This window comes from Phacochoerus africanus, chromosome 2, assembly GCF_016906955.1.
Source record: "Phacochoerus africanus isolate WHEZ1 chromosome 2, ROS_Pafr_v1, whole genome shotgun sequence".
NCBI classification, from domain to species: domain Eukaryota; kingdom Metazoa; phylum Chordata; class Mammalia; order Artiodactyla; family Suidae; genus Phacochoerus; species Phacochoerus africanus.
This window is the reverse complement of record NC_062545.1, coordinates 243,801,472-243,828,292: the sequence shown is the minus strand read 5'-3', so window position 1 is coordinate 243,828,292 and position 26,821 is coordinate 243,801,472. Positions and strand designations below refer to the sequence as shown.

General features: G+C 36.7%; 1 protein-coding gene across 2 annotated transcripts in view; it reads left to right on the top strand.

Annotated features, from left to right (window-relative positions):
* Window positions 1-26,821, top strand: part of ERP44 (endoplasmic reticulum protein 44) — a 105,687-nt gene that overhangs the window by 22,304 nt on the left and 56,562 nt on the right. The window contains exons 2-4 of one of the 2 annotated variants that reach the window (XM_047768039.1): window positions 18,775-18,847; window positions 20,575-20,614; window positions 24,855-24,970. In XM_047768039.1, coding sequence (XP_047623995.1) covers window positions 18,775-18,847; window positions 20,575-20,614; window positions 24,855-24,970 — 229 coding nt within the window. Of the gene's footprint in view, window positions 1-18,774; window positions 18,848-20,574; window positions 20,615-23,716; window positions 23,738-24,854; window positions 24,971-26,821 lie in introns of those variants that run through there. The other variant, XM_047768040.1, reaches the window with a different exon arrangement.

Here is a 26,821-nt window from a genome sequence, read left to right as displayed (position 1 = left end):
ACATGGAGGTTCCCAGGCTAGGGGTCTAATCGGAGCTGTAGCCACCAGCCTATGCCAGAGCCACAGCAACACGGGATCCGAGCCGCGTCTGCAACCTACACCACAGCTCACGGCAACACCAGATCTTTAACCCACTTAGCAAGGGCCGGGATCGAACCCACAACCTCATGGTTCCTAGTCGGATTCGTTAACCACTGCGCCACGACCGGAACTCCCAGAAAATTTTAATTTTAATGAAGTCCAGCATATCAGTTCATTCTTTCATGGATCATGCCTTTGGTGTCGTATCTTAAAAATCATCATCGGAGTTGCTGTTGTGGCGCAACCGAAACAAATCCCTGAGGTTGTGGGTTCGATCCCTGGCCTTGCTCAGTGGGTTAAGGATCTGGCATTGCCGTGAGCTGTGGTGTAGGTCACAGACACAGCTTGGGTCTGATATTGCTGTGGCTGTGGTGTAGGCCGGGAGCTGTAGCTTTGATTGGACCCCTAGCCTGGGAACCTCCATATGCTGTAGGTACAGCTCTAAAAAGGGAAAAAAAAAAAAGGGTCATCGTCATACCTAAGGTTATGGTCATTTAGCGTTTCTCCTGTGTTCTAGGAGTTTTATAGTTTTGGGTTTTACATTTAGGTCACTGATCTGTTTTGAGTTGGTTTTTGCGAAAGCTGTATAATCTGTGCCTAGATTCCTTTTTTTTTTTTTTTTTTAACATGACCAGTTTACTACAGCACTATTGTTGAAAAGGCTGTCTTTTCTCCATTGTATTGCCTTTGACCCTTAGTCAAAGATCAGTTGGTTCTGTTTATCTGGGTCTGTCTCTGGACTGTCTGTTCTTTTCCATTGACGTGTTTGTGTATTTTCATTGATCTTTTGCCAGTACCACACTGTCTTAATTGCTGTGGCATTATAGCGAGTCTTAAAGTTAGCATTGTTAGTCTTCAGTTTTGTTCTTGTTCTTCAGTGTTGTGTTGGCTATTCTAGATCTTTTGCCTTTCCATATAAACTTCAGAATTAGTTTCTCAATATCCACAAAATAACTTGCTGGGAATTTGACTGGGTTCGCATTGACTATGGATCAAGTTGGGAAGAATTGACCTCTTGACAACTTCGAGTTTTCCTATACATGAACATGGAATAACTCCCATGTATTTAGTTCTTTTTTGATTTAATTCATCAGAATTTTGTAGTTTTCCTCATATAGATTCTTGTATATTTTGTTAGATTTATACTAAATATTTCATTTTGGGGGTGCCAGTTAAATTCTGAATTTCATATTTAACTTGTTTATTGCTGCTATTTAGGGAAGCAATTGCCTTTTGTATATTAACATTGTATTCTGCAACCTTACTGTAATTGTTTATTTTTTCCAGCAGTTTGTCATTTCTTTTGAATTTTGTATAGATCATCATGTCATCTGCAAACAAAGACAGTTTTATTTTTTCCCTCCCAGTCTATATATGTTTTATTTCCCTATCTTGTCTTACTGCATTAGCTAGGATATCCAGTATGATCGTGAAAAAAAAAATGATGTGAGAAGATATCCTTGCCTTGTAAGTGGCATTAGTGGGAATGCTTCAAGTTTCTCACCATTAAGTATGATGTTAGCTGTAGGTTTTTGTGTGTTCGTTAACAAATTGCAGAAGTTCCCCTCTATTCCTAGTTTACTGAGAGTTTTTTTCATGAATAGGTGTTGAATTTTGTTAAATGCTTTTTCGGCATATATTGATATGATCATATCACTTTTCTTCTTTAGTCTGTTGATGTGATTGATTACATTAAATGATTTTCAAATGTTGAACTGGCCTTGCACACCTGGGATAAATCCCACTTTATCATAGTATATGATTCTATTCATTATTAGATTTGATTTGCTAATAACTTTTGTTGGGAGAATTTTTACACCTATGTTCACGAAAGATACTGGTTTGTAGTTTCATTGTGATGTCTCTGATTAGTTTTGCTATTAAGGTAATGCTGGCCTCATCTAGTGTATTAGAAAGTAGTCCCTCTGCTTCTGTTTTCTGAAAGAGATGGTAGACAATCATTTACCAAATAAATGTTTGGTAAAATTTGCCAATGAACCCATCCGAATCTGGGTTTGTTTTAAAAGGTTGTTAATTAATTGATTCAATTTCTTTAATAGGTATAGGTCTATTTAGCGAGTCTGTTTCTTCTTGTGTGAGCTTTGGCAGATTGTATCATTCGAGGAATTTGTCCATTTCATCTATGTTACCGTATTTGTGGTCATTTGCTCTTGGCATTCTTTGCTTATCCTTTAAATGTCCATGAAACCTGTAGTGATGCTCCCTCTTTCATTTCTGATGTTAGTAACTCCTAATTATGCCAATGCCTTTTCCTTCTTTCTTTACCATTGTCTCATGGCAGTTAAGAAAAGGGAGACAAAGAGGCAAAAAAGAGATTCCTAAATTCAGATTTCCTTTTAACAAACCATGGTCATTTCCTTTTTGATGGTGGGGGGAAGGGAGGATTATTTTTTATTAATTTTTAGTAATTATGTAATTTCTTTTTAGCTAACATTTTTAACTCAATGAATTTTATTATATTTATAGTTGTACAATGATCATCACAACCCAATTTTATAGCATTTCCATCCCAAACCCCAGCCCATCCACACACCCTCAACTTTTCTCCTGCGAAACCATAAGTTTTTCAAAGTCTGTGAGTCAGTATCTGTTCTGCAGAGAAGTTCATTGCAGAGTTCCTGTCGTGGCTCAGTGGTTAACGAATCTGACTAGGAACCATGAGGTTGCCGGTTCGATCCCTGGCCTTGCTCAGTGGGTTAAGGATCCGGCGTTGCCGTGAGCTGTGGTGTAGGTTGCAGACGTGGCTCGGATCCCGAGTTGCTGTGGCTCTGGCATAGGCCAGTGGCTACAGCTCCGATTTGACCCTTAGCCTGGGAACCTCCATATGCCGCAGAAGCAGCCCACCCAAGAAATGGCAAAAAGACAAAAAAAAAAAAAAGAAGTTCATTGCATCCTTTAAGATTCCACATGTATGTGATAGCATATGACATTGTTGTCTCACTGTCTGACTAACTTCACTTAACATGATAATTTCTAGGTCCATCCATGTTGCTGCAAATGCCGTTATTTCTTTCCTTTTAACGGCTGAATAATATTACCTTGTATATATGTATGACATCTTCTTTATCCACTCCTCTGTCAATGGGCATTTAGGTTGCTTCCATGTCTTGGCTATTATGTATAGTGCTGCCACCATTCTCATTTTCACCATTGAGAATGATATTGGTTGTGGGTTTGTCATATATGGCCTTTATTATGTTGAGGTAGTTTCCCTCTTTGCACACTTTCTTAAGGGTTTTTAATTGGAAATGGGTGTTGGATTTTGTCAAAGGCTTTTTCTGCATCTATTGAGAGGATCATAGGTTTTTTACTGTTCAGTTTGTTAATGTGTTGTATCATTGATTGATTTGCGGATATTGAAGAATCCTTGCATCCATGGAATAAATCCCACTTGATCATGATGTACAATCCCTTTAATATTATTGTTGGAATTAGTTTGCTATTATTTTGTTGAGGATCTTTGAATCCATGTTCATCAGTGATATTGGACTGTAATTTTCTTTTTTTGTGGTATCTTTGGTTTTGGTATCAAGGTAATGGTGACCTCATAGAATGAGTTTGGGAGTGTTCCTTCCTAGGCAATTTTTTGGAGTAGTTTCACAAGGGTGGGGTTAGCTCTTCTCTAAATGTTTGATAGAATTCTCCTGTGAAGCCATCTGGTCCTGGACTTTTGTTTGTTGTAAGTTTTTTAATCACTTTCAATTTCAGTACTTGTGATTGGTCTGTTCATCTTTTCTATTTTGTCTTGGTTTAGTCTTGGAAGATTGTACTTTTCTAAGAATTTGTCCATTTCTTCTAGGTTTTCCATTTTATTGGCATATAGTTGCTTGTGGTAGTCTCTTATGATCCTTTGTATTTCTGTGATGTCCGTTGTAACTTCTCCTTTTTATTGATTTGACTCTTTTTTTCTTGATGAGTCTGGCCAAGGGTTTACCTTTTTTATTGATTTGACTTTTTTTCTTGATGAGTCTGGCTAAGGGTTTATCAATTTTGTTGATCTTTTCCAAGAACCAGCATTTAGTTTCATTGATCTTTTAATTTCTTTGTTTCTATTTCATTTACTTTTCTTTTCCGCCTAGAGAAGTTCCTTTAGTGTTTGTCGTAAACTGGTTTAGCGCTGCTGAATTCTCTTCACTTTTGCTTATCTGTAAAGCTTTTAATTTCTCCTTCAAATCTGAACAAGAGCCTTACTGGGTAAAGTAATCTTGGCTGGAGATTTTTTCCTTTCATCACTTTAAGTATATCGTGCTACTCCCTTCTTGCCTATAGAGTTTCTGCTGAAAAATCTGCTGATATCCTTATCAGGGTTCCCTTGTATGTTATTTGTTTCTTTTCCCTAGCTCCTTTCAATGTTTTCTCTGTCTTTAGTTTTGGTCAGTTTGATTAATATGTGTCCTGGGGCATTCCTCCTTGGGTTTATTTTATGTGGTACTGGTTGAGCTTCCTAAGTTTGAGTAAGTGATTCCTTTCCCATATTAGTGATGTTTTTGGCTATTATCTCTTTGGATATTTTTTCTGTCCCTTTCTCTCTTCTCCTTCTGGCACCCCTATAATATAGATGTTGGTGCATTTAACATTGTCCCAGAGTTCTCTTAGACTGTCTTCATTTCTTTTCAATCATTTTTTCTTTCTGTTCCACATCAGTGATTTCCACTAGTCTTTGCTCTGTATCACTTATTCATTCTTCTGCCTCCTGTATTCTGCTGTTGGTTGCTTCTAATGAATTTTTTTATTTCAGTTACTGTATTTTGCATCTCTGCTTGCTTAATCCTTAACTCTTGTATTTCTTTGCTCACTGTTTCCTAAAAAGCAACCCCCCCCAAATAAAAAACCACCACCATCACCAACAAAACAGTATGTGGCATATGAGGCAGCATTAAGGAATCTTTCTTCTAATGATTAATTAGTTTAGGTGTAGGGCCTTTCAAGGACTACTTCTGACTGACATTTACAATTGGTTTGGTTAGAAATAAGAATATAATTATGAAGGTAACATTTTTAATTAAGCAGTGGATTAATACATTAGACCTATATAATAATGTAATCATTCTTGGATTTGGTAATGAAAATAATTTACTCTGAAACGTAATGCTCAATAGTAGAAAGTCTGAGTTCATTCTAGTACTAAATGAATATAGAAAATAAGAAACGAAAGATTTCACCAAAGAACAATTTTTCATTGAACCTGTTGACTCACAAATAAAAGTCAAGTTCACATGTTTAATAGTGAAATAAAAACATTCTTTGGCATATGTAGAAATGGTTGTCTTCGTATTCATATTCTGTATTATAGAAATAGTATATGCCACCAGCAGAAGCTGGTAAATAAGAGTTAAAGAATTTAAATTACATAAGTGAAAACATTGGTATTTGGTTCACCTTATTATATTGTTTGTTGGCTGTCTTTCCTATCCTACTTCCTCATTTCTCTATGGGTCCTTACCTTTTCTTCCAAATAAACTGCTTATACCTTATCATCTTGTCTCAGTATCCACTTCTGGTGGGGGCCCAAGCAAAGATAGACTGTTGTTTTTCCTGCAATTTTTTTTTTTTTTTTTACATAGCTGCTTTCATCCTCATAGTGTCATTTTACATGTTCCTCTCTATTCATTGTTTCCTATACACTAGTTTTTGGGGTTGACTGGATTGAGGTCAGGTTTAGTTTTTTGAGGTTAAGATTATTTCATAAGTGGTGGTTTTAATTTCCTATTGCATCCTATCAAGAAACATCAATATATAATTAACACTGCTGTGTGTTATATGTGAAAGTTGCCATGAGAGTAAATCCCAAGAATTCTCATCACAAGGAAAAAATATATTTTCTTTTTCTTTTATTTTGCGTCTGCATGAGATGATGGATGTTTGTTTATTAAACTTATTGTGGTAATCATTTCATGAGTGTCTGTGTCCAATGATTATGCTATACATTTTAAACTCATACTGTGTTGTATGTCAGTTATATCCTAAGAAAACAGGAATAAAGAAAAAAAGAAGCAGTAATATGTGGTTGTCCCACTTTTAGTGATACTAAGATTGTTCAATGACAGTGTCAAATGCACTTGTTCCACATCAAGATTAACTGAAGACTTCTTGAAAGCCTAGGCAAAAAGGGAGTATTGCATACTGTATAATTCTCCTTGGTCAGTGCCCAGCAGTTGTTTTTTTGAGAATAGATAATGATTTTGTAGGAATTATGTTGACTCTTAAATGAAAATATTTAAGAGAATCTTTTCTCTCTTTTAAATATGAAAGTGAAATTAAATTTGAGGATCTTGCCAGATGTCGTATAAATCTCTATAACATTATCCCTTCCCTCTTTCCCCAGTGCCTAGTACAGTGCCTAGCATTTAAGAGATAACTCGGTGAAAGATTTGTGAGAGCTCTTAAGGGAACTTTCTTCAAGCATCCTGGGAAAGAAGTACATGTAGCACAAGGAGGGCAGTCATAATTTTCTTTTGGCCTATATGTATGGTTATTTGTTCTGGACTGTTACTTAAAAACATCCCGTGCTAGATACTAATCAGGAGATAGTGATGAATGGAACATTGTCTCATAAATCCACCACACCCTTAACCCTGGGTCCCAGAGTGTGCACAGAAAAAGAAGGAAACTGTTGTCATCTCCAATTTTTTCCTAGTTCCTACACTTTGTTAGTACTTTAATTGCTAGCAGCCTGGATTTTAAAAAGGCAGTGTGTGGCAGTTTTAAGAGAAAAATCCTTTCCATACATTGAGAAGCTCATTCCCAGTTCTATACAAGCTTATTATAATAAGAGCATTCTTCCCTGAAGGTCAGAGAAGTGCATTGCCTATTCCAGGTAAATTGGTCATACCATTTAGGATACAGTAAAGAACAAAACACAGATGATGTCAATTTTTAATAAATATCTATGCATGATCAAACAACAAATATGTAAAAAAAGTATAAATTATAACAACTTTTTTTTTAGTGGCAGAATTTGATTTTAGGGATTATGTTATTTAAATTTGAATTATTTTTGGCATAGAATTTTTCCCAGACATGTCTACACCTACCATATTTTGACTTATTTAATGAAGAGAATTGTGACTGTTACAGTGTTTCTTTACAAGAGCAGATTGGTTTGGACTTGTCCAAAATGGGTTGAACTAGCATTATGGGAATCTTGTATCACTGGGAAGTTTAAGGGTTAAAGTTGCTTTTCAGTGTTATTCTATACTTAGTCCTATTTTTCCCCTCTCTTTGAACTTCTAGTTCATTATAATGCTTCTGGGAATACTAACAGTGAGATATGCCTTGATTGATACTCAGCTTTAAGGCTCTTATAGTGCCTGTCAGCCTCAGCTTCTTTCCTCTGGGGACCTTCCTATCTCCTAGCTCCATGCAGCTAACTGCAAACCTCTGTGCTTCTGTTGCCTGCCAGCTTGATGTGAAACTGAGAGTGCGAGGAGAAGTGGCTCCAGGGAGGAGAAGCAGTCTGGATACCATGGCATTGGGACTTCAGATGGGAGGCTGATTTGTCAATCTGGATTAGAAATGGAAGGGAGTTGTTGCCTGGTATATTACTTATTTCTTGTTATAGGAGAGACATAGTTTGTGAAGGGCAGGTAAGTGAAAGATTTAGCAAAAATACACTATAAACTATTACTGCAGAATGCCTAGCAGATGTAATGGCAGTTGAAAACAGTAATGCCATAGGGAAGGAAAGTCCTCTATTGAGGCTTCTATTTTATGCTAATAATTTTCATGTAGAAATATGTATTCAGGCAGAAGGCAGTATACTTTTAAAAATTAGCATTGATATAGATTTCTAATGTGATTTTAGATTCTCATTTTTCTAAAATCACTAATTTGTATGTCAATACAGAATTCTCATGAATGAGTCTTACTTGTTCTTGTGTTCATATTTGAGAACTAAAAACACTGTACAAAGTTTAAAATGAATTTACATACTTGGAGTTTCCATCGTGGTGCAGTGGTTAACAAATCTGACTAGGAACCATGATATTGCGGGTTCGATCCCTGACCTTGCTCAGTGGGTTAAGGATCCGGCATAGCCGTGAGCTGTGGTTTAGGTTGCAGATGTGGCTTGGATCCCGCATTGCTGTGGCTCTGGTGTAGGCTGGCGGCTACAGCTCCAATTGGACCCCTAGCCTGGGAACCTCCATATACTGCAGGAGCAGCCCTAGAAAGGGCAAAAGACAAAAAAAAAAAAAAAAAAAAATTGCATACTTGTTTGTAGGTTCAAAAGTTTTGTTCTCTAAGGCAGTGCTTCTTAAACTTGAATGTGCAGAGGAATCACTTGGGGAATCTTGTCAAAATGGAGGTTCTGTTTCAAAGATCTGGGGCAGGGTCTGATATTCTACGTTTCTTAAAAACTCCCAGGTGATGCCAGTGCTGCTTGTTCAGAGACCACTGTTTGAATGCAAGGTTTTAAAGTATTGAGCTTACTTTTTTATTTTATAATTTTTTGGCAGCTCTCACAGCGTATGGAAGTTCCTAGGCCAGGACCCAAGACACAGCAGTGACAATGCTGGATCCTTAACCACTAGGTCACTAGGGAACTCTGCTATTGAGCTTTAAAATAGATTCTCTGGAAATATTTTCTGTTTTCTAAACTCATTTGCTTGGATATTCTAATAAAATACCTAAAGCAAGGCATGGAAATGCTTTGTGATTATAAATCTTGCTAACAGAAAAAATATTTAATAACCTCTTCTGCTTGATACTTTATTAGCTTCTGGTTCTGAAAGTCCCAAATCTTTTATTTTCATGACTGAATTAACAACTTTAAAATTGGACAATACAAGATGTATTGGATTTTTAATCCACTAATGTAACACAGCTATTTTATTTTTTATCTTATTTTTTGTGTATGTTTTTTGTTTGTTTGTTTTCTTTTTACAGCTGCACTTTCAGCATATGGATGTTCCCAGGCTAGGGGTCAAATCGGAATTGCAGCTGCAGGCCCATGCCATAGCCATGGCAACAGTGGTTCCACATGGCATCTGTGACTTATGCCTCAACTTGCAGCAACACCAGATCCTTAACGTACTGAGCCAGGCCAGAGTCAAACCTGTATCCTCACAGACACTATGATGGGTTTTTAACCTGATGAGCCACAACAGAAACTCCTAACATAGTCATTTTAAAGTGAGGGTACTCTGTGTGCTAAAGTGCCTGGAAGCCATGCTAGGGAACAGCTGGAGAAACTGGAAGAAGGTATTACTAGGGGTTCATGACAGCTCTTAAACAGTAATACAACGGGGTTTCTGCAGTGGATGGGAAGATCAAGATCACTTCTGAGATTCCTTCTAAATCTGAGTCTGTGAATCATCACCTAGTATTGTGCTTTTCACCATGACATTATTAAAAAAAATTTTTTTAATATAGACCTCATTCCTATTTGAAAATCTTATTTTCCTAAACATGTTAAAAATATTTGTTGACGCTTCCCATTTCTGGACCCCCATCTCCCTTTTTTCACTTGCAACACCCTCCCTCTAAATTCTTAGTGTATTAACATAATCTACCCATTCATTCACTTAGTACATATTTGAGTCCTTGTTGTGTACCAGGAGGGCACTGTGGTAAGTGATATGTTGAGTACAGATTGAATAAGGTAAACTCTCTACTTTCAAGGCACTCAGCCTCCTGCAGGAGCTAAGATAACAGAAATCATCTATGTGAAAAGTTGTATGTTAACACCCTGAGAAAGTGTTCTAGAGGTTCAGGGGAAAGAGAAATTAATCACTATTGCCTGGGACCATCAGGAAGGCTTCACAGAAAAGATAGAATTTGAATTGGGTCTTCAAAACTAGATGGGTTTTTCATGCACCTACAGCCACCTGATCTATGACAAAGGAGGCAAGACTATACAATGGAGAAAAGACAGCCTGTTCAATAAGTGGTGCTGGGAAAACTGGACAGCCACATGTAAAAGAATGAAATTAGAACACTCCCTAACACCATACACAAAAATAAACTCAAAATGGATTAAAGACCTAGCTATAAGACCAGACACTGTCAAACTCTTACAGGAAAACATAGGCCAAACTCTCTCTGACATAAAGGACAGCAACATCTTCTCAGATCCACCTCTTAGAGTAATGACAGTAAAAACAAATAAACAAATGGGACCTAATTAAAAGTTTCTGCATAGCAACGGAAACCCTAAACAAAACGAAAAGACAACTCACGGAATGGGAGAAAATCTTTGCAAATGAATCAACTGACAAGGGATTAATCTCCAAAATTTATAAACACCTCCTACCACTCAATACCAAAAAAACAAACAACCCCATCCAAAAAATGGGCAGAAGATCTAAACAGACGATTTTCCAAAGAAGACATACAGATGGCTAAAAAACACATGAAAAGATGTTCAACATCACTAATTATTAGACAAATGCAAATCAAAACCACTATGAGGTACCACCTTACACCAGCCAGAATGGCCATCATCAAAAAGTCTACAAACAATAAGTGCTGGAGAGGGTGTGGAGAAAAAGGAACCCTAGTACACTGTTGGTGGGATTGTAAATTGGTGCAACCACTGTGGAAAACAGTATGGAGAGTCCTCAGAAAACTAGAAATAGAACTACCATTTGATCCAGCAGTCCCACTTCTGGGCATCTATCCAGAGAAAACCATGACTCAAAAAGACACATGTACTCCAATGTTCATTGCAGCACTCTTTTCGATAGCCAAGACATGGAAACAACCTCAATGTCCATCAACAGAGGAGTGGATCAAGAAGAGGTGGTACATATACACAATGGAATATTACTCAGCCATTAAAAAGAACAAAATACTGGCATTTTTAGCAACATGGATGGACCTAGAAATTATCATGCTAAGTGAAGTCAGCCATACAATGAGACAGCAACATCAAATGCTTTCACTGACATGTGGAATCTGAAAAAAGGACAGAATGAACTTCTTTGTAGAACAGATACTGACTCACAGACTTTGAGAAACCTATGATTTCCAAAGGAGACAGTTTGGGGGGTGGGGCGATGTGCTGGGGTTGTAGGATGGAAATCCTATAAAATTGGATTTTGATCATCATTGTACAACTGTAAATGTAATAAATTCATTGAGTAATAAATTAAAAAAAAAAACTAGATGGGTTTTCCTAGTTGTTTCAAGCAGAGGAAATTGCATGAGCAAACTATGAAAGCAAGAGACCATTATGACACATTTTAGGAATTGCCAATACTGAAGACCTTTCGCATTCTTTTTTTTTTTTTGTCTTTTTGCTATTTCTTTGGGCCGCTCCCGCGGCATATGGAGGTTCCCAGGCTAGGGGTCAAATCGGAGCTGTAGCCACCGGCCTACGCCAGAGCCACAGCAACGCAGGATCCAAGCAGCGTCTGCAGCCTACACGACAGCTCACGGCAACGCCGGATCGTTAACCCACTGAGCAAGGGCAGGGACCGAACCCGCAACCTCATGGTTCCTAGTCGGATTCGTTAACCACCGCGCCACGACGGGAACTCCCCTTCGCATTCTTGACTTTATAACTTAGCAGATTTGGACAATTTGAGAGTGATTCTTGAAGGGTCATATAATAATTTTTCTGAGTTACTGATTTTATTCCCTTGTTAAAAGCCTAATATTTCAAGTCATTGATGAGGCTAGTGATTGATATAGCTTACCTTGGTCCATCTTTATTCTTCTCTCCTTCTCTTCATTCTCATTCCATTCTCGTCTTCCTGCATGTTATATGGGAGGACATTATAGGCTTATTCATAATTTAGGATTTTTGAAGAGCTTGTTACAGTTCCTCTCAGTGGCCAAGAGTCTCCTATAAATAGGGTGAACATAAATATAACTTATTGTCCAAACCGGTACCCTTTTGAAGGAGATGGTTGCTGTTAATAATATTCCAGGGCAACAGGCATAAGCTGGGTTTCTCTCAAGCAAGCTAGAGTGTATGGCCAACTAGAATGTATAGTCACTCTAACTATCGTTTATATTACTTGGAGTATAGAATGTGAATGGAGAACAGTGCAGTGTGATTTAGGAAGGCAAGTGTGGGCTAGTTTGTGAATGGTCCTAAATGCAGGCTAAGAGTTAGGCTTTTATGATGTAGACAATAAAAAACAAACAAACAAAAAAACAACTTGGAGTTTTTGTGGGGTAGACGAATGGGTATATGTAAAGCAGCATTCAAGAAGATTAGTTTGGACTCCTTGGGCACATTGGATTGAAGGGAGATACTGATTCAGAGAGTGTCATAGTAATCCCCATTAAGAGTATATTTGAGTGGTAACCACTCTAGTGGTCTTAATATTCTAGGAAAATGTGTTTATTTGTTTAAAAAATTGTGCTGAGAGCTTGAATAATTCATCTAATATGTGTTATTATTGATGTTAGTTCATACTTCTGAAGAAGATCCTGTTGGGTACATATATTGTTCAGTTAATGTTTTTTTTTTTTTGAAAGATGAATAGCACCAGGACTTAGTGATGAGTGCCAGAGAATTTTGTATGTGTTAGTATTTTAGCATGTTTATATGTTAATATTATAACAGAGTTTGACCTACCATTGAGAGTGTGTAATAAAGAAATCTTGCCAAGATTTATTTCTAAAATACTTTGTTTTATCATGTAACTCACTTTTCATTATATCTTGTCTCAAATTGATAGCTAATCTACAGAGAATTTTAATTTTGCAATAATCCCCATTTCTCTAAATTATATTTTTCATTTTTCTATCCCCATGGAGTAGGTTGGGCTTTTGGGAAAGAAAAGTAATTTTCGGAGTTCCCGTCATGGCGCAGTGGTTAACGAATCCGACTAGGAACCATGAGGTTGCGGGTTCGATCCCTGCCCTTGCTCAGTGGGTTGACGATCCGGCGTTGCCGTGAGCTGTGGTGTAGGTTGCAGACGCGGCTCGGATCCCGCGTTGCTGTGGCTCTGGCGTAGGCCGGTGGCTACAGCTCCGATTAGACCCCTAGCCTGGGAACCTCCATGTGCCGCGGGAGCGGCCCAAGAAATAGCAACAACAACAACAAAAAAGTAATTTTCTACCAAGAAAACAGACAAAGCATCTTGTAAGAGAGATCATTCCTTGAAGGATTATTTATGCAGTAGTGGAGAAAAGGATACTCCAGGTAGAGGAGACCATGTATGCAAGGAGAAGGAAGCAGAAAAATTGTAGGGGCATATTTTGGAAAAGCACCTGACTACTGGATGGCTTTAAAAATGCTATGGAAATACAGCTAGTGCACTGTTATCACTAGCCCATTAGGTGATCATGGATGGTACAGGGAAATTAAAGGAAAGGAAAGCTTTTTAAGTTCCCAAAGACATCTCAATGCTTAAAAACCATCTAATGGAAGAAAATATTCTTTACTTGCTAGAGAAGCTATTTATTTGTTTATTAAATTAAAAAAATTCTATGCAGTTTTAAAAGGTTGCTTTCCATGTCCAGTACTTACAAAATATTGGCTATATTCCATGTGTTGTACAGGACACCCTTAAGCTTAGCTTACACCCAGTAGTTTATACCTCTCACTCCCTGACCTCTATATTGGGCCCCCTAACTGGTAACTATTGATTTGTTCTCTATGTCTGTGGGTCTCATGAAGCTCCTAGTTAAAACTAGCCTTTCACTGCAGATAGCCAATAGGTACATGTAAAGATATTCAACATGGCTTATTATTAGAGAAATACAGGTCAAACCACAATGAGGTAGCACCTCATCCTGGTCAGAATGACCCTCATTAAAAAGTTTACAGATAACAGCTGCTAGAGAGGAGAAAGGGAACCTTTTTATGCCTTAGTGGGAATATAAGTCAGTGCAGCCTCTGTGGAAAATATGGAGGTCCTTCAGAAAACTAAAAATAGAATTGCCACATGATCTAGAAATCCCATTTCTAGGCATATATCCAGAGAAAACTCTAATTCAAAAAGATACATGAAGCCCTGTGTTCATAGCAGCACTATTTACAATAACCAAGAAATTAGGAAACAACCTAAATGTCCATCAAGAGATGAATGGATAAAAATATGTGGTATGTATATACAATGGAATATTACTCAGCCATAAAAAAGAACACAACAATGCCACCTGCAGCAGCATGGATGGAACTAAAGATAATCATACTAAGTGAAAGTAAGTCAGAAAGAGAGAGTCAAATACTAATGATATCACCAATGTGTGGAATCTAAAATATGACACAAATGAACTTATCTATGAAACAGAAACAGATTCATGTATATAGAGAACAGACTTTTGGTTGCCAAGGTGGGGAGAGGTTGCAGGGAGGATGGAGTGGAAGTTTGGGGTTAGCAGTTGTAAACTGTTATACATAGACAACAAAAGATCCTGCTCTGTAGCACAGAGAGTTATATTTAATACCCTATGATAAGCCATAGTAGAAAAGAATATTTAAAAAGGTGTATATGTATGTATAACTGAATCACTTTGCTATACAGCATATATTAACACATGGTAAATCTACTACACTTCAATAAAAGATATATTAAAAAATTTTAAAAAGGAGTTCCGGTTGTGGCTCAGAGGGTTAAAGACCATGTTGTCTCCATGAGGATGCAGGTTTGAGCCCTAGCCTCATTCAGTGGGTTAAGGATCTAGCATTGCTGAACGCTGTGGCATAGGCCACAGATATGGCTTGGATCCAGTGTTGTGACTGTGGCATAGGCCCCAGCTACAGCTCCAATTTGACCCCGGGCCAAACAGGTGCAATTGTTAAAAAAAATTTTTTTAAGCTACCCTTTCACTTTTTTTTTTAAATGAATTTAAATGCAGTATTCACCTTTTCGCTGATGTACCTTTTATGCTTTTATGTAAGATGATATCAGTAAACATATCTCAGACTAAAATAATTAATATTTGGTACAATAAATGCATGGGGAAGGAATCATCTAGTGAATTATGGAAGATGATTGGAGATGCTTCTCAGTTTTCTTGGCAGGAAAATGAGCTAATGAACTGAAGAGAATGACCAATTTGTAAAATATTTCATAAGTTTATGTTTACATGTTTACATATGTTTTCTAAATATTCCATCATTAGAGGCTAAATTTTCTATGACTATCTTCTGTTCAAAATTTCTGTGTAGGTTTTTGTCGTTTCTTAAAGAAAAAATTTAAAATTACAAGTCTAAATTAAAAAATTAAAGAGGTCCCCTCCTCCCTTCTTGGTTTAGAGCTACTTGTCTTTATTTTACTAAAGCACTATAGCATTTGACGTATAAAGATGTTTTCCTCAGGAGGATCTTGTTTCTGCCGAGGGCTGACATGAAAAGAAACAATTTGTCAGACTAGTGGAGCTTGCTAACAATTCAAATAAACAACCTGTCTTTCCCTTCATACTGCATATTAATAGAAATGTTAATGCCTCCTTTACAGCCTTCAGGGAGGAGAGATTATTGGGTCAGAGACAGTGTTCTTGCTTTGGGCCCCTTAAACACAGCTGTCTTACTAGTGGCATGCTTATTAGGACAGTGTTTCTTATATAATAGTTATCTATTTAATACAGCCAAATTGATCTTGCCTCATTTTTCTCAGCATATAAAAAGCAATTAAATTTAGAATATACTTCTCAGTAAACACATTTTGATAGGCAATAACTAACTCTTCAGAAAGGGGCTTCCTTGGATTATACAGCAGAAGACCATGATCTTATCCGTATTTATCACGTTTTTTTCCTCCCCTCCTTAACACCACCACTAGTTTGAGAGCTCCTTGAAATGGAACATGCCCTGCCTTATGCATTTGTGCCCTTGGTACCTAGCAGACACTGTAAATGACTGTCACGTTATTCAGTGACTTGTCTTTGATAATGACCAACTTCATTGCTTTATGATAACACTTTCATGTCATTGTCTTGAATTTTTCTTCAACACACAATCCTCTCCAAAATCTTGCTGTATCAATATAATTGTTAAAAACAAGGTAGTAGGCCCAAAATGGAGGTGCTTATGCTAAACCCCATTTCACCAAGTTGAGGCTTAACTTAATTACAGTTTTGGCTCTTCCAGAAATGGAATCTAAACCAGTCAGTCAGGATGATCTGATCACCCCTTGTTAGGTCATCTGTCAGACCCCTGACATCCTCTAAAGGAAATTAACTTTTCAGTAACAACCCACTTTTTTGCCTAGTATAACTTCCTTGTTCCTGCTCCCCTCAGCCTGTAAAAATTTTTCATTTTGTACAGCTCCTCGGTGCTGCCTTCTGACTGCCAGATTGGATGCTGTGTGATTCAAATTGATTTCTGCTCAAATAAACACTTAAACATTTTAATACGCTTCAGTTTATCTTTTAACAGGTTACATAGCTATCTAGAGCTGGTCATACACTGATGTGTGAAGGATCTGTTAATTGAAATATGGATAGTAAATAATGACTAGTAAGGGAAGTGTGATCTCTCCAATTGATATTTGAGTTGTTGAAAATAATTAAATTTGTTACCTAAGTAAAGTATACAAGGATTTTAAATTATCTAGCCTACATTATTATTATTTATTTTATTTTTTTGGCTTCTTAGGGCCATACCTGCAGCATATTGGAATTCCCAGGCTAGGGGTTGAATTGGAGCTGTAGCTGCTGGCCTACACCACAGCAGCTCAGCATCCGAGCTGCGTCTGTGACCTACACCATAGCTCACAGCAATGCTGGATCCTTAACCCGCTGAACAAGGCCCAGGATCGAACCTGCGTCCTCATGGATGCTCGTCAGATTCATTTCTGCTGAGCCATGATGGGAACTCCTAGCCTACTTTTGGAAGAGTGTAAGTTACTGGTTACTAACAGAAATGAAGTCAGCTATTGGCTACACTATTAGGGTAACTTGAAAATAAGACTTACTATTCATAAGCTTTTTTTTCTTTAAGAAAAGAATGAATTTATAGAACTATTCCAAGTAATTAGCTGGGCTTATTTACCTACCAGCTTTGGCATGTCTCTATACTATTCAGAAATTTAATTGGCGGTGAGTTACACAATTTTGAGTTGTAACTGTTACAGCGTCAAAAGTGTCCATGAAATGGGTGAACAGAGGGGTGTCTTCACTACCTTGAGTAGGGCCTAATGTTGTCACCTAATAAAAAGCAGTGGTTCAGTGAATGGATTTCCATACACAAACTGGATTGAACAAAAAACTGTCCAGGCATCAAAACACATAATGTATTAAAGGCGAAACCTAAAAATAAAATATACTAGGTATTACTTTTAAAAATAAGTAAACAGTTGGTAGTTTAGTTTAAAATTGTGTCTTTTCTTGTTTTGCATATGGCAAGCTGAAAATTTCTTTTATAAACTTGAATTTTGTGTTTTAGACATGTTAGAGTCGACTGAAAGCATTCTTAATCTCTTTTTAATAGCCTTTCACGTAACACACTGTTATCACCTGTAAGTGAAGAATAGGCAAGAAGAACTTTTGGTTCACAATTTGAAAAGTTGGAGTTCCCGTCGTGGCTCAGCGGTTAACGAATCCAACTAGGAACCATGAGGTTTCGGGTTCGATCCTGGGCCTTGCTCAGTGGGTTAAGGATCCAGCGTTGCCGTGAGCTGTGGTGTAAGTCGCAGACGCAGCTCAGATCCTGTGTTGCTGTGGCTCTGGCGTAGCCGGTCGGCTACAGCTCGGATTCGACCCCTAGCCTGGGAACCTCCATATGCCATGAATTCAGCCCTAGAAAATACTAAAAAACCCAAAAACAAACAATTTGAGAAGTCTTTCTTGAATTCTTTTTTCTTTTTCTTTTTTGTCTTTTTAGGGCCATACCCCGGCACATGGAGGCTCCCAGGCTAGGGCTCCAATCAGAGCTATAGCCGCCCCCCCTACGCCAGAGCGACAGCAGTGCAGGATCCAAGCCATGTCTTCCACCTACATCACAGCTCAGAGCAACGCTGGATCCTTAACCCACTGAGTGAGGCCAGGGATTGAACCCAGGTCCTCATAGATGCTAGTCAGTTTTGTTAAACCCTGAGCCACAATGGGAATTCCTCTTTCTTGAATTCTTTTCATTATATTGTTCTGTCTTAGAGACATGGTGGGATAGAATCAGCAAGCTTAGCGTTGGTTTTATATACTTTCAGCACTGTTAATAGTCTGGCAAAATTTTTCCTGTGGCACTAGAGAAAAGGTGTTGATGAATGTTAATCTGAAAGAGTGAGTACATTTTCTTTATCTTTTTTTTTCTTTCTTTTTGTCATTTTAGGGCCACACCTGTAGCATATTCCCAGGCTGGGGGTTGAATCAAAGTAGTAGCGGCAGACCTACATCACAGCCACAGCAACAGCAGATCTAAGCCTTGTCTGAGACCTACACCGCAGTTCACAGCAACACTGGATCATTAACCCACTGAGCTAGGCCAGGATCGAACCTCAGGGAAGCTAGTCAGATTCATTTCCCCTGAGCCATGACGGGAACTCCAAGAGTAAGTACATTTTCAACTTTTAAAATTGTTTGAAAGATATCTCTTTTAAGTGTTTAGTAGTGTAGGAAATCTTTCAGACCACTTTCCAGACTTGATAAGTTGTACTTTTCCTTTAATTGATCTTGCAAAGGGTTAGAATGGATAATAAAGATTAAAACCAATTGATAATTTTGTAATTATGGAACGAACTTAATTTATAAATTTTCTTTTTCTTTTTAGACTCTCAGCATTGTTTGCCTTTTTGGAAACATTTATTAATTTTCCATTTTTTAAATTTCCAGGTAACTTGGGTTTTTACTCCTGTAACACCTGAAATTACAAGTCTTGATACAGAGAATATAGATGACATTTTAAGTAAGTATCTTGATATTTTTTAAGTATTTTTTCTTCTCTGTGAAGAGTTAGTTTATATACAAAAGTAAAATAAAATCTCAATTATGGAACAATTGGGGAGCCAGCATTCTATGGTATACAGAATTAACAAAGCATTTTTTATTTTAATTTTTAGTAATTTTTTTTTTAAATGTGTAAGTTTACTTTCCTGTGTTACAGGTTAACTTTTAGTCTTGTTTTATTTCTCTGCCAGGTTATAAATACCACTCTTAATTCATAGAATATTTTGTTGCTTAGTAGTTTCCATTGTCAGTATCAAATGATAATGACCTTAGAACCACACTCTACATTTTTTTGGTCATTTTTAGCTTTTAGCTAAATCACCTACTCTTTTATTGTCAATGGTTCAGTTTAGTTCAGTAACTGTTTTGTTTGTTTGCTGACACTGTGATTGTAGATACACTTAACTTGGGGGAAAACATTTCTTGTTTTTAAAAGTAGTAGAGGGAAGGTGAAGATATGGTTGATAGAAAAATCCCATCTTAGGAAATTTAAGAAAATGTAGTATGGGTAAATCATTTCTTTTTTTTTTTTTAAGCACTTATTTCACCCACTGGTTTAAACAAAACTAAAAATAATAGGACATAAAGGAAGTATTCACTGACTATTATATATTGTTTTATGTTCTTGGAACTGGTTTTAAATGCTAAAAAGCCTATTTGCACATTATGGGATTTCTTTAGAGAAATGGTGCTATAAACTTTAGCCTGTCTCAGCATCCCGTGGAGGACTTTTAATTCCAGTACTCCTGGACCTGTGCCCCCACCCTCCCCCACCCCCACCCTCCCTCAGTTTCTGATAGAAATTGCTAGACTCTGCCTAAGAATTTGCATTTCTCTAAGTTCTGGTGTGATGCTGGTACTTCTGATCCCAGAGATTAGTTTGTGAACCACAGTACTGTAGCATGAATAGTAAGTAGGTAAAAAGTGCTTTGAGGGTAAAAAAGGAAAAAGAGAATTGAAACTCAAATGTCATCTTCACTCCTTTCATCTTTCAAATTCTAAAATATTTTTGTGGGTTTTCTTTTCTTTTTTGGTGAGTACTGAGTACTTAAGGAGTTTCTTTCTCTGTATTAGGTTTAGGCTAAAGAACAGATATACCTTTCTCATCTTTATATCTGGATATGCAAATGATACTGAGTTATTTTTTGCAACAAAATAACTATGAAACAGGTAGGAACCAGAAAAGGTGTATCTAATGCAACACTGTTGTAGATTACTTGTTGAACTAGTTGGCATCTGAGATTTAGAAATAGCTTAGTTATTCAAGTTTATTCTCTGAAATAGGATTTTATTTGTAGGGCTAATTCTCAATTATTCATGAACATGGAAGGTCAAAAAATGGATTATTAAAATCCAGATCACTCCACTTCACATTTTATGAAAGCAGGCTATTTAGTAGCTTAATTGCCTGATCTGGGTTTGACTCTCCATTTGTTTTTTATATACATTCAGTGGAGGTATTAAGATGGAGGATATAGAGAAAAGGAATAGGAACTCCCACAAATTATATATGCCACCCATGACTCTATTTATGGGTTTCTGAATGAGAGGTAACTTGTTTATTGTTCATTTTTAGTGGGCCTTTAACAATGGAAAAAGATAATGATGAAAAACATATCTTTAATTATGTCCTAATTATGTAGACACAAGTAACTTAGATTGTTTGGTTTTGTTTTTCAATTTCAGACAATGCTGATGTTGCTTTAGTAAATTTTTATGCTGATTGGTGAGTAAATATATTATTATTTGGGGGTGGTGCATCATTTAGGTTTTTTTGTTTGTTTTACTTTCTAAAGGTGAATTTTCTTTGCTAGAAAGGAGTGGGGAAGCCTCTTTTATGAGACGGTATTCCATGCACGAGATCAGTTAAGGTTCATTCACAAATGAAGCAGCTTAATTTGGTGAGCATTTGTTTTAAGAGAGAAAATATATACCCGATTCCTTTATCACACATTTTAAAATAAAAGCAGGTAATGTAAAAAACTCAGATCTCTCTCTCACACACACACACACACACACACACGAGTACATATTGCAGTTCTCTGTTTTTCTTAAGGAAGTAGGGCAGTGTTTATAGAGTTGAGGGTGTGGGTGTGACACATTTAGAAGGAAAAATAATGTTGACGGTAGTAGATGGTTTAACATATACCATCTACTACTACTTGTAGGAAGCCTTTACTCCCTTCTCTGTCTGAGTTGGCTTCTGTCTTGTATGTTCATATGGTTCCCTATGTACCACATTCTTTTCTTACTCCACTGTTTTATCTTTCATCTTTGTGTCCTAGCAAACAAATTTTTGGGCAGAGATGATGTCTTACTTAGTATTCCCAGCATCTAAAACAAGGCAGATATTAAAGAATGTGGCATGGGGATAGGAAGAAGGGATCCTCAGCTGGAGAGAAGTTAGACACACTCACATAATCCTTATTCCTAGACAATCTGTTTCTTATATGACCCTTTTAGGCTTACTACCTACTAGTTGCCACTGTCCTACTTCAGATCACAGTACTGCAATTCAGGTAAATTGCAGTACTGTGGTCTAAAATAGGACAGTTCCTGGTTTATTGCTTGTGCTTCTAGGCCAATGTATTTCCATTCTGTTTTCTAGAAAGTAAGCCAGAATAGTGTATCCTAAAGTGCAAATTGCATTAGTTTATTTCTTATCTTGAAACCCTTAGCTGGTTTTTCATTACCTTTAGTTGGTCCCTTACCTTGGCCTAGGAGGCCTCTCACAAGCTGGTTCCTTTCTATCTCTACAGCTATATCACTTGCTGTTCCAGTTATACCGAATGTCTTTCAGTTTCTTTAATATTCTATGCTCTTTCATCACTAAACCTTTAGTCATGGTTTTTTCTCTGTCTGAATAGGATTTCTCCTCTTTTACCCACTGTTTACCTCAGTAAGTCTGAATCATCTTTTAAGTCTTAGGTTAGATACCACTTTCTCCAGGTCACCTTTCTACATCAATATCCTGACTCCCCTACTCTCAACTCAGATTAGGAATCCTTTTTATATCTTCTCATAACACCCCATACTTACCCAGTCATAATACTTGTATACTATGGTTTAGTTGGCGGCTCCCTATTATATTATTAGCTTTGTGAGAAGTTATCGTATCTTTTTTCAACATGAATCCCCCCAAGCACTTTGCACAATACTTGTAGATAAGTACATAATAAATATTTACTGGACGAATGATGTATGGTGTCTGTATTTGAAAAATTTCTGCAAAATGTTGAAGATATACAGAGAAAATACCATTTATAAAATGATACTATGAAAGATATCATTTTCCAAGGTAAATTAGGATTACCCATGTGTAACATTAGCCACAAAATTTGGTCAAAGATTATCTAGTTCAATCCACTTTAAAAATAAAATTGAAGAGTTCCTGCTGCGGCTCAGTGGGTTAAGGTTTGGCATTGCTGCAGCTGTGGTATCAGTTGTAACTGTGGCTCAGATTCTATTCTTGGCCAGGAACTTCCATATGCCATGGTTGTGGCTGAAAAAGAAAGAAAAAAACAAACAAACAGAAAAACTGAGATCCAGAGAAATAAATGTTTTCCCAAGGTCACCTGACTAGATTGCAGCAGAGTTAAAACTAGAATGCAGTTATCTTGACAGAGGGATTTTGTGTGTTGTAGGAAAGAGAACATGCCAACAACCTTGTTGCAAAAGTCGATTGGAAATGTGGACTAACTGCAATTATTTGAGAAACACATTGCCCAAAGAATACCTGGAGTTGTTCATAAATTAATACTCTTTTATTCAACTGACAAAACTTAGGTAACTTGCTTAGGACATAGACTTACACTGTGTGGCCTCAAAGGCTGGATTCTGAGTTCCCTCTGGACGTTATGGATGTGGCACAGTTTAAGGAAGAATTCTTTAGTAGAGCTGCCTAAAAATATACCTTAGAGGACAGTAGCCATAGCAGGAACTTAATGATGCTATTATTGTGCCAGACTCTTTACATACATTGTATTTAATGCCCAGAACTACCTTGCAGGTAGGTATTATAATTTCCATTTTAGGTTTAGGAAATTCAGGCTCAGAAAGGTCATATGGCTAGTAAGTGGTGGAACTGGGGTTTAAACTCAGGTATCTCTGACTCCAAAGCTTATTTTTTTCCCTACTACGTTATTCTAATAAGTGCCCCTAAATTGTCCCTGCAGAGACTTACTCATTTGGTTGATTTGTAAAGGGTTGATTCAGACACTAGCTTGGAGATTGGATTCAAATGATCCTTTAGGCCCTTTCAATGTATCTATTTGCTTTGGTTTTGTTACTTTTATAAATGTAGCTTTCCATATGTATGAAGATATAGTAGTATTGCAATTGAATTTTTATTTTATCTTCCCCTTTCACCTTTTGGTATTAAAACATCCTGTTTTAAAGATGAATCTGTGCTTATATGCTTACTGGGAAGAAACCTGGACAATCCAGAAAGGAGTTCTTAATATCTTTTTTACCTTGCCTGTCCACTGATTCTTTACTAAGACACATCCTAACTCTTCCAGAAACCATTAATCAATCCCTACTCCTTGCCTCCCCGGTCCTCTAGAACCCTATCTTCAGCAGACTATAAAAACCCACAAATCTATGGGCCTAGCCTCTCCAGTTCCTCCATTCTATGGATTTATTCATTTAACAGACATCTACTGAAATGCTTATTAGAATATGTAGTTAAGTAAGACACGGTCCCTGATGTCCACAGACCCCACCCACCTATCCCAGATGGGAGAGATTTAAGAATGCTAAAAGATGAAAGAGCCACTTGAAAGCAAGAGATTGAAGATACAGATTGTGTCTCCTTGGTATATTCTAGGACATCTCCTTAGGAAGTCAGGTGAGTGGGCTAGAAGAGTTATATACAAAAAGAAATAGGGAGGAAGTATAAAGTTTGTTATCCTTTCATAGGCTTTATGATATTTTGTTGAATTATAGTTAATATGTATGACCTAATCCCATGCTGATTAAAGAGTTCACCAGCTTCATTTAAATGAATTTCTTGGTAGAAAGGAGCTCTGGAAGTAACAGTAGCAATTACAGTTTGTTTGGGGTTTTTTGTTGTTGTTAACAAATATTTGATACCTCTTTCATATGAGAATAACTATTCCAGCCCAGCTGCTTGTATGCTGATTCTGATTCTTCTCTTTTTTATCAGGTCCCTTTAATGAACCACAGAATATATTTTTGAAGTGGTTGGCCTGATTAAGGAGCAGTCAGAATTAGAAGTATTATGTTTCTGGAATATTGTGGGGTTTGTGCCCCTTTTTAAAAGTAAAAGCAAAAAACAAAAACTGTAAAGGAAACATGGCTGTGATGTCTCATTTAGGAATTTAAATTTTTTTCTCCTGAACTTAGTATTTTTAATAGTTTATAGATACAAAAGCCCATTTTAACCAGAGGTAAATTTTGAGAGGAAACAGTTCAGTATACCCCATGTATATCATTTCCATACTTATTTATTTAGTATGCTGACTTGCCTATTAGATTTGAGTGAATTTGTCAGGTGAATCAGTATGATATTTACAATAAACTTCCTGTTTTAAAGATTTTGTAGTCTAAAAATATATTTAGAGAAAGCTAATTTCTCTTATAGAAAATGCCTCAGTCTCAGTAGTTTACAAGCCCAAGCTAAATATATCTTAGAGGGCTTATTTCAGACTTGTTTCATTGTCTCTGTGAGAGATCCTTAGCTTTGTGTACCATAATATTGGCCATTTTCTTTCAGTGAAAAAGCTCAACATCTTTAAATTATTTGCATAGTCTTTGAAATAGAGTAGTCTTAATTTCAGAATTGTTTTCATCGCTAATGAATGACATCAGGATTCCTGAATTAACAATGTGATTGTTTCAAAAGCTGTTTATTTTACATATCCTAAATATGAATGGATAACAATGGAAATAAAATTTTATTATTTCTGCTTTTCAGTTTTAATTGGTATCCTTCTTGTGCACAGGTGTCGTTTTAGCCAGATGTTGCACCCAATATTTGAAGAAGCCTCCAATGTCATTAAGGAAGAATATCCAAATGAAAATCAAGTAGTGTTTGCCAGAGTTGATTGCGATCAGCACTGTAAGTACCTCAATCGGAAGTCTGGAAGAAACTGTCCTAAAGTTTCTCACAAAGACACACACACACACACACACTTAAAAAAAAAAAAGCTCTCCTTTAAGTAGAGAACAAGCCAGAAATGTTCTGGTGAGGTTAAAATATTAATATTTAATCTGTACGTACTTACAACACTACTTTCCATTTTGTCTGTGTGAGGGAGTTCAAAAAAATTTTTTTCATTAAAATTTAGTGGGGCAAGCAAATATCAAAATCAGTAAATACAATTGAAATATAGTTTTAGGAAAGAAGGATTTCTGTTAGTTTAAGAATCGTGCAAAATACCATTTGTATTCATTTCAAATTAATCTCAGATTTTTCACTGTTTCAGTTATTTAATTCTACTAGAATCGGTCTAGGCTATCTTTGAGACGTAATTTGCTGTAGTTACTGATTATAGTTACTGAGAATGTTGAGAAACTTAGGTTAGACTCATTTAAAACCCAGCCTCTTGGACTTGGTTTGTCCCAGTGGAGCTTTCTCTGTAAAATCCTCATGATTTTCCATATACTTGACAGATTTCTCGAGCTTGAGCTGGTGAGTTTGCAGTGGTTTTGTCTCCTCCGTGTTCCCGTTACCATTGAACTTAACTCATGGTACCAAACTCATTGCCTTTTGTAGTTCTGCATCCTTGTGTCTTAGTTGTCTCACCAGTTGTAATGTCAGTTCTTCAAAGAGAGGAACTGTTTTGTCTTTTCTTTGTTTTTAATACTCCATTTTAAGTGGTGACCAAACTAATCTTGAATTTCAAGCATCTGACAATTTCTGGGAGACAAAGATTGCTCATTAAAAGCTTGTTGCATTGAATTATTGGTAAGTTAGCCTGAATACAGAACACTTCCTTTCTGCAAATATTCTGTCCTTTATACCTGACAAGTAGAATGTATGTGTGTGTGTTTGTATGTATGTGTGTACAGTAACTTTTCATTTTGCTCCTGATGGAATGGAAATAAAGTGACTTAATCAATATCATATGCCTTAATATCTAGTCACGGCAGACTTAGAATCTAGATCTCCTGACCAAATGCTTTCACAGACCTACTTGCTTCTTTTCTGTTCAATTCAACCAACATTTTGAGGATTTTCTGATATAGCTCTGTGCTAGGCAGAAACAGTTAGCAGTAGAGCATTTCAAAATCTTACAAGCCATGCCCCACATTTCTGTCTGCTGAGATTCATAACTAGATAGGATGAAGGGAGCAATAAAAGATTGTCAGTGTGGACTGTTTCCACACTGCTTTCTGGATCTTTCCTCCCACCTTTCACTGACAGAACATGTTTTTGGTGTGGGTTTCTCATTTCAAGTCTTTCTATTCTTTATGTATTTAATTAGATATTACAGACAGCAGTCCTTACTTTCACTGAATTGGGACTGTAAAATGTGAAATTTTGCTCTCAAGCTTACAGTCATTGGGAAGAACAATTAACTATTGTTGAACCATACATATAATTTATTCTACTTCTAAACAGCTTAACATTAGAGATAAATCTGACATCATTTCTAGTAATCAAGTTCTGTTTTTAATGGGAGTGAATAGCCTCAGTTAAGATGTTTTTTTGATCCACCAGAGAAATCTACAAAATTAGTTTTTTGCTAATGAAAGTTATAATCCAAGACATTATGTATATTCTCTAAATATTTTTTCCCTTCTGTATAATTCTTCACTTTTTAAAAGGAACATTATGAAATCTTTATTGATGATTTCTTCATATTTCCACTCTCTTTAGAGATTGTATGACAACCTGTACTTTAGGTAATCCCTTATCTGCCAGTTGAATTGTAGAGATTTTGACCTGGAAGGATCCTGAGAATCC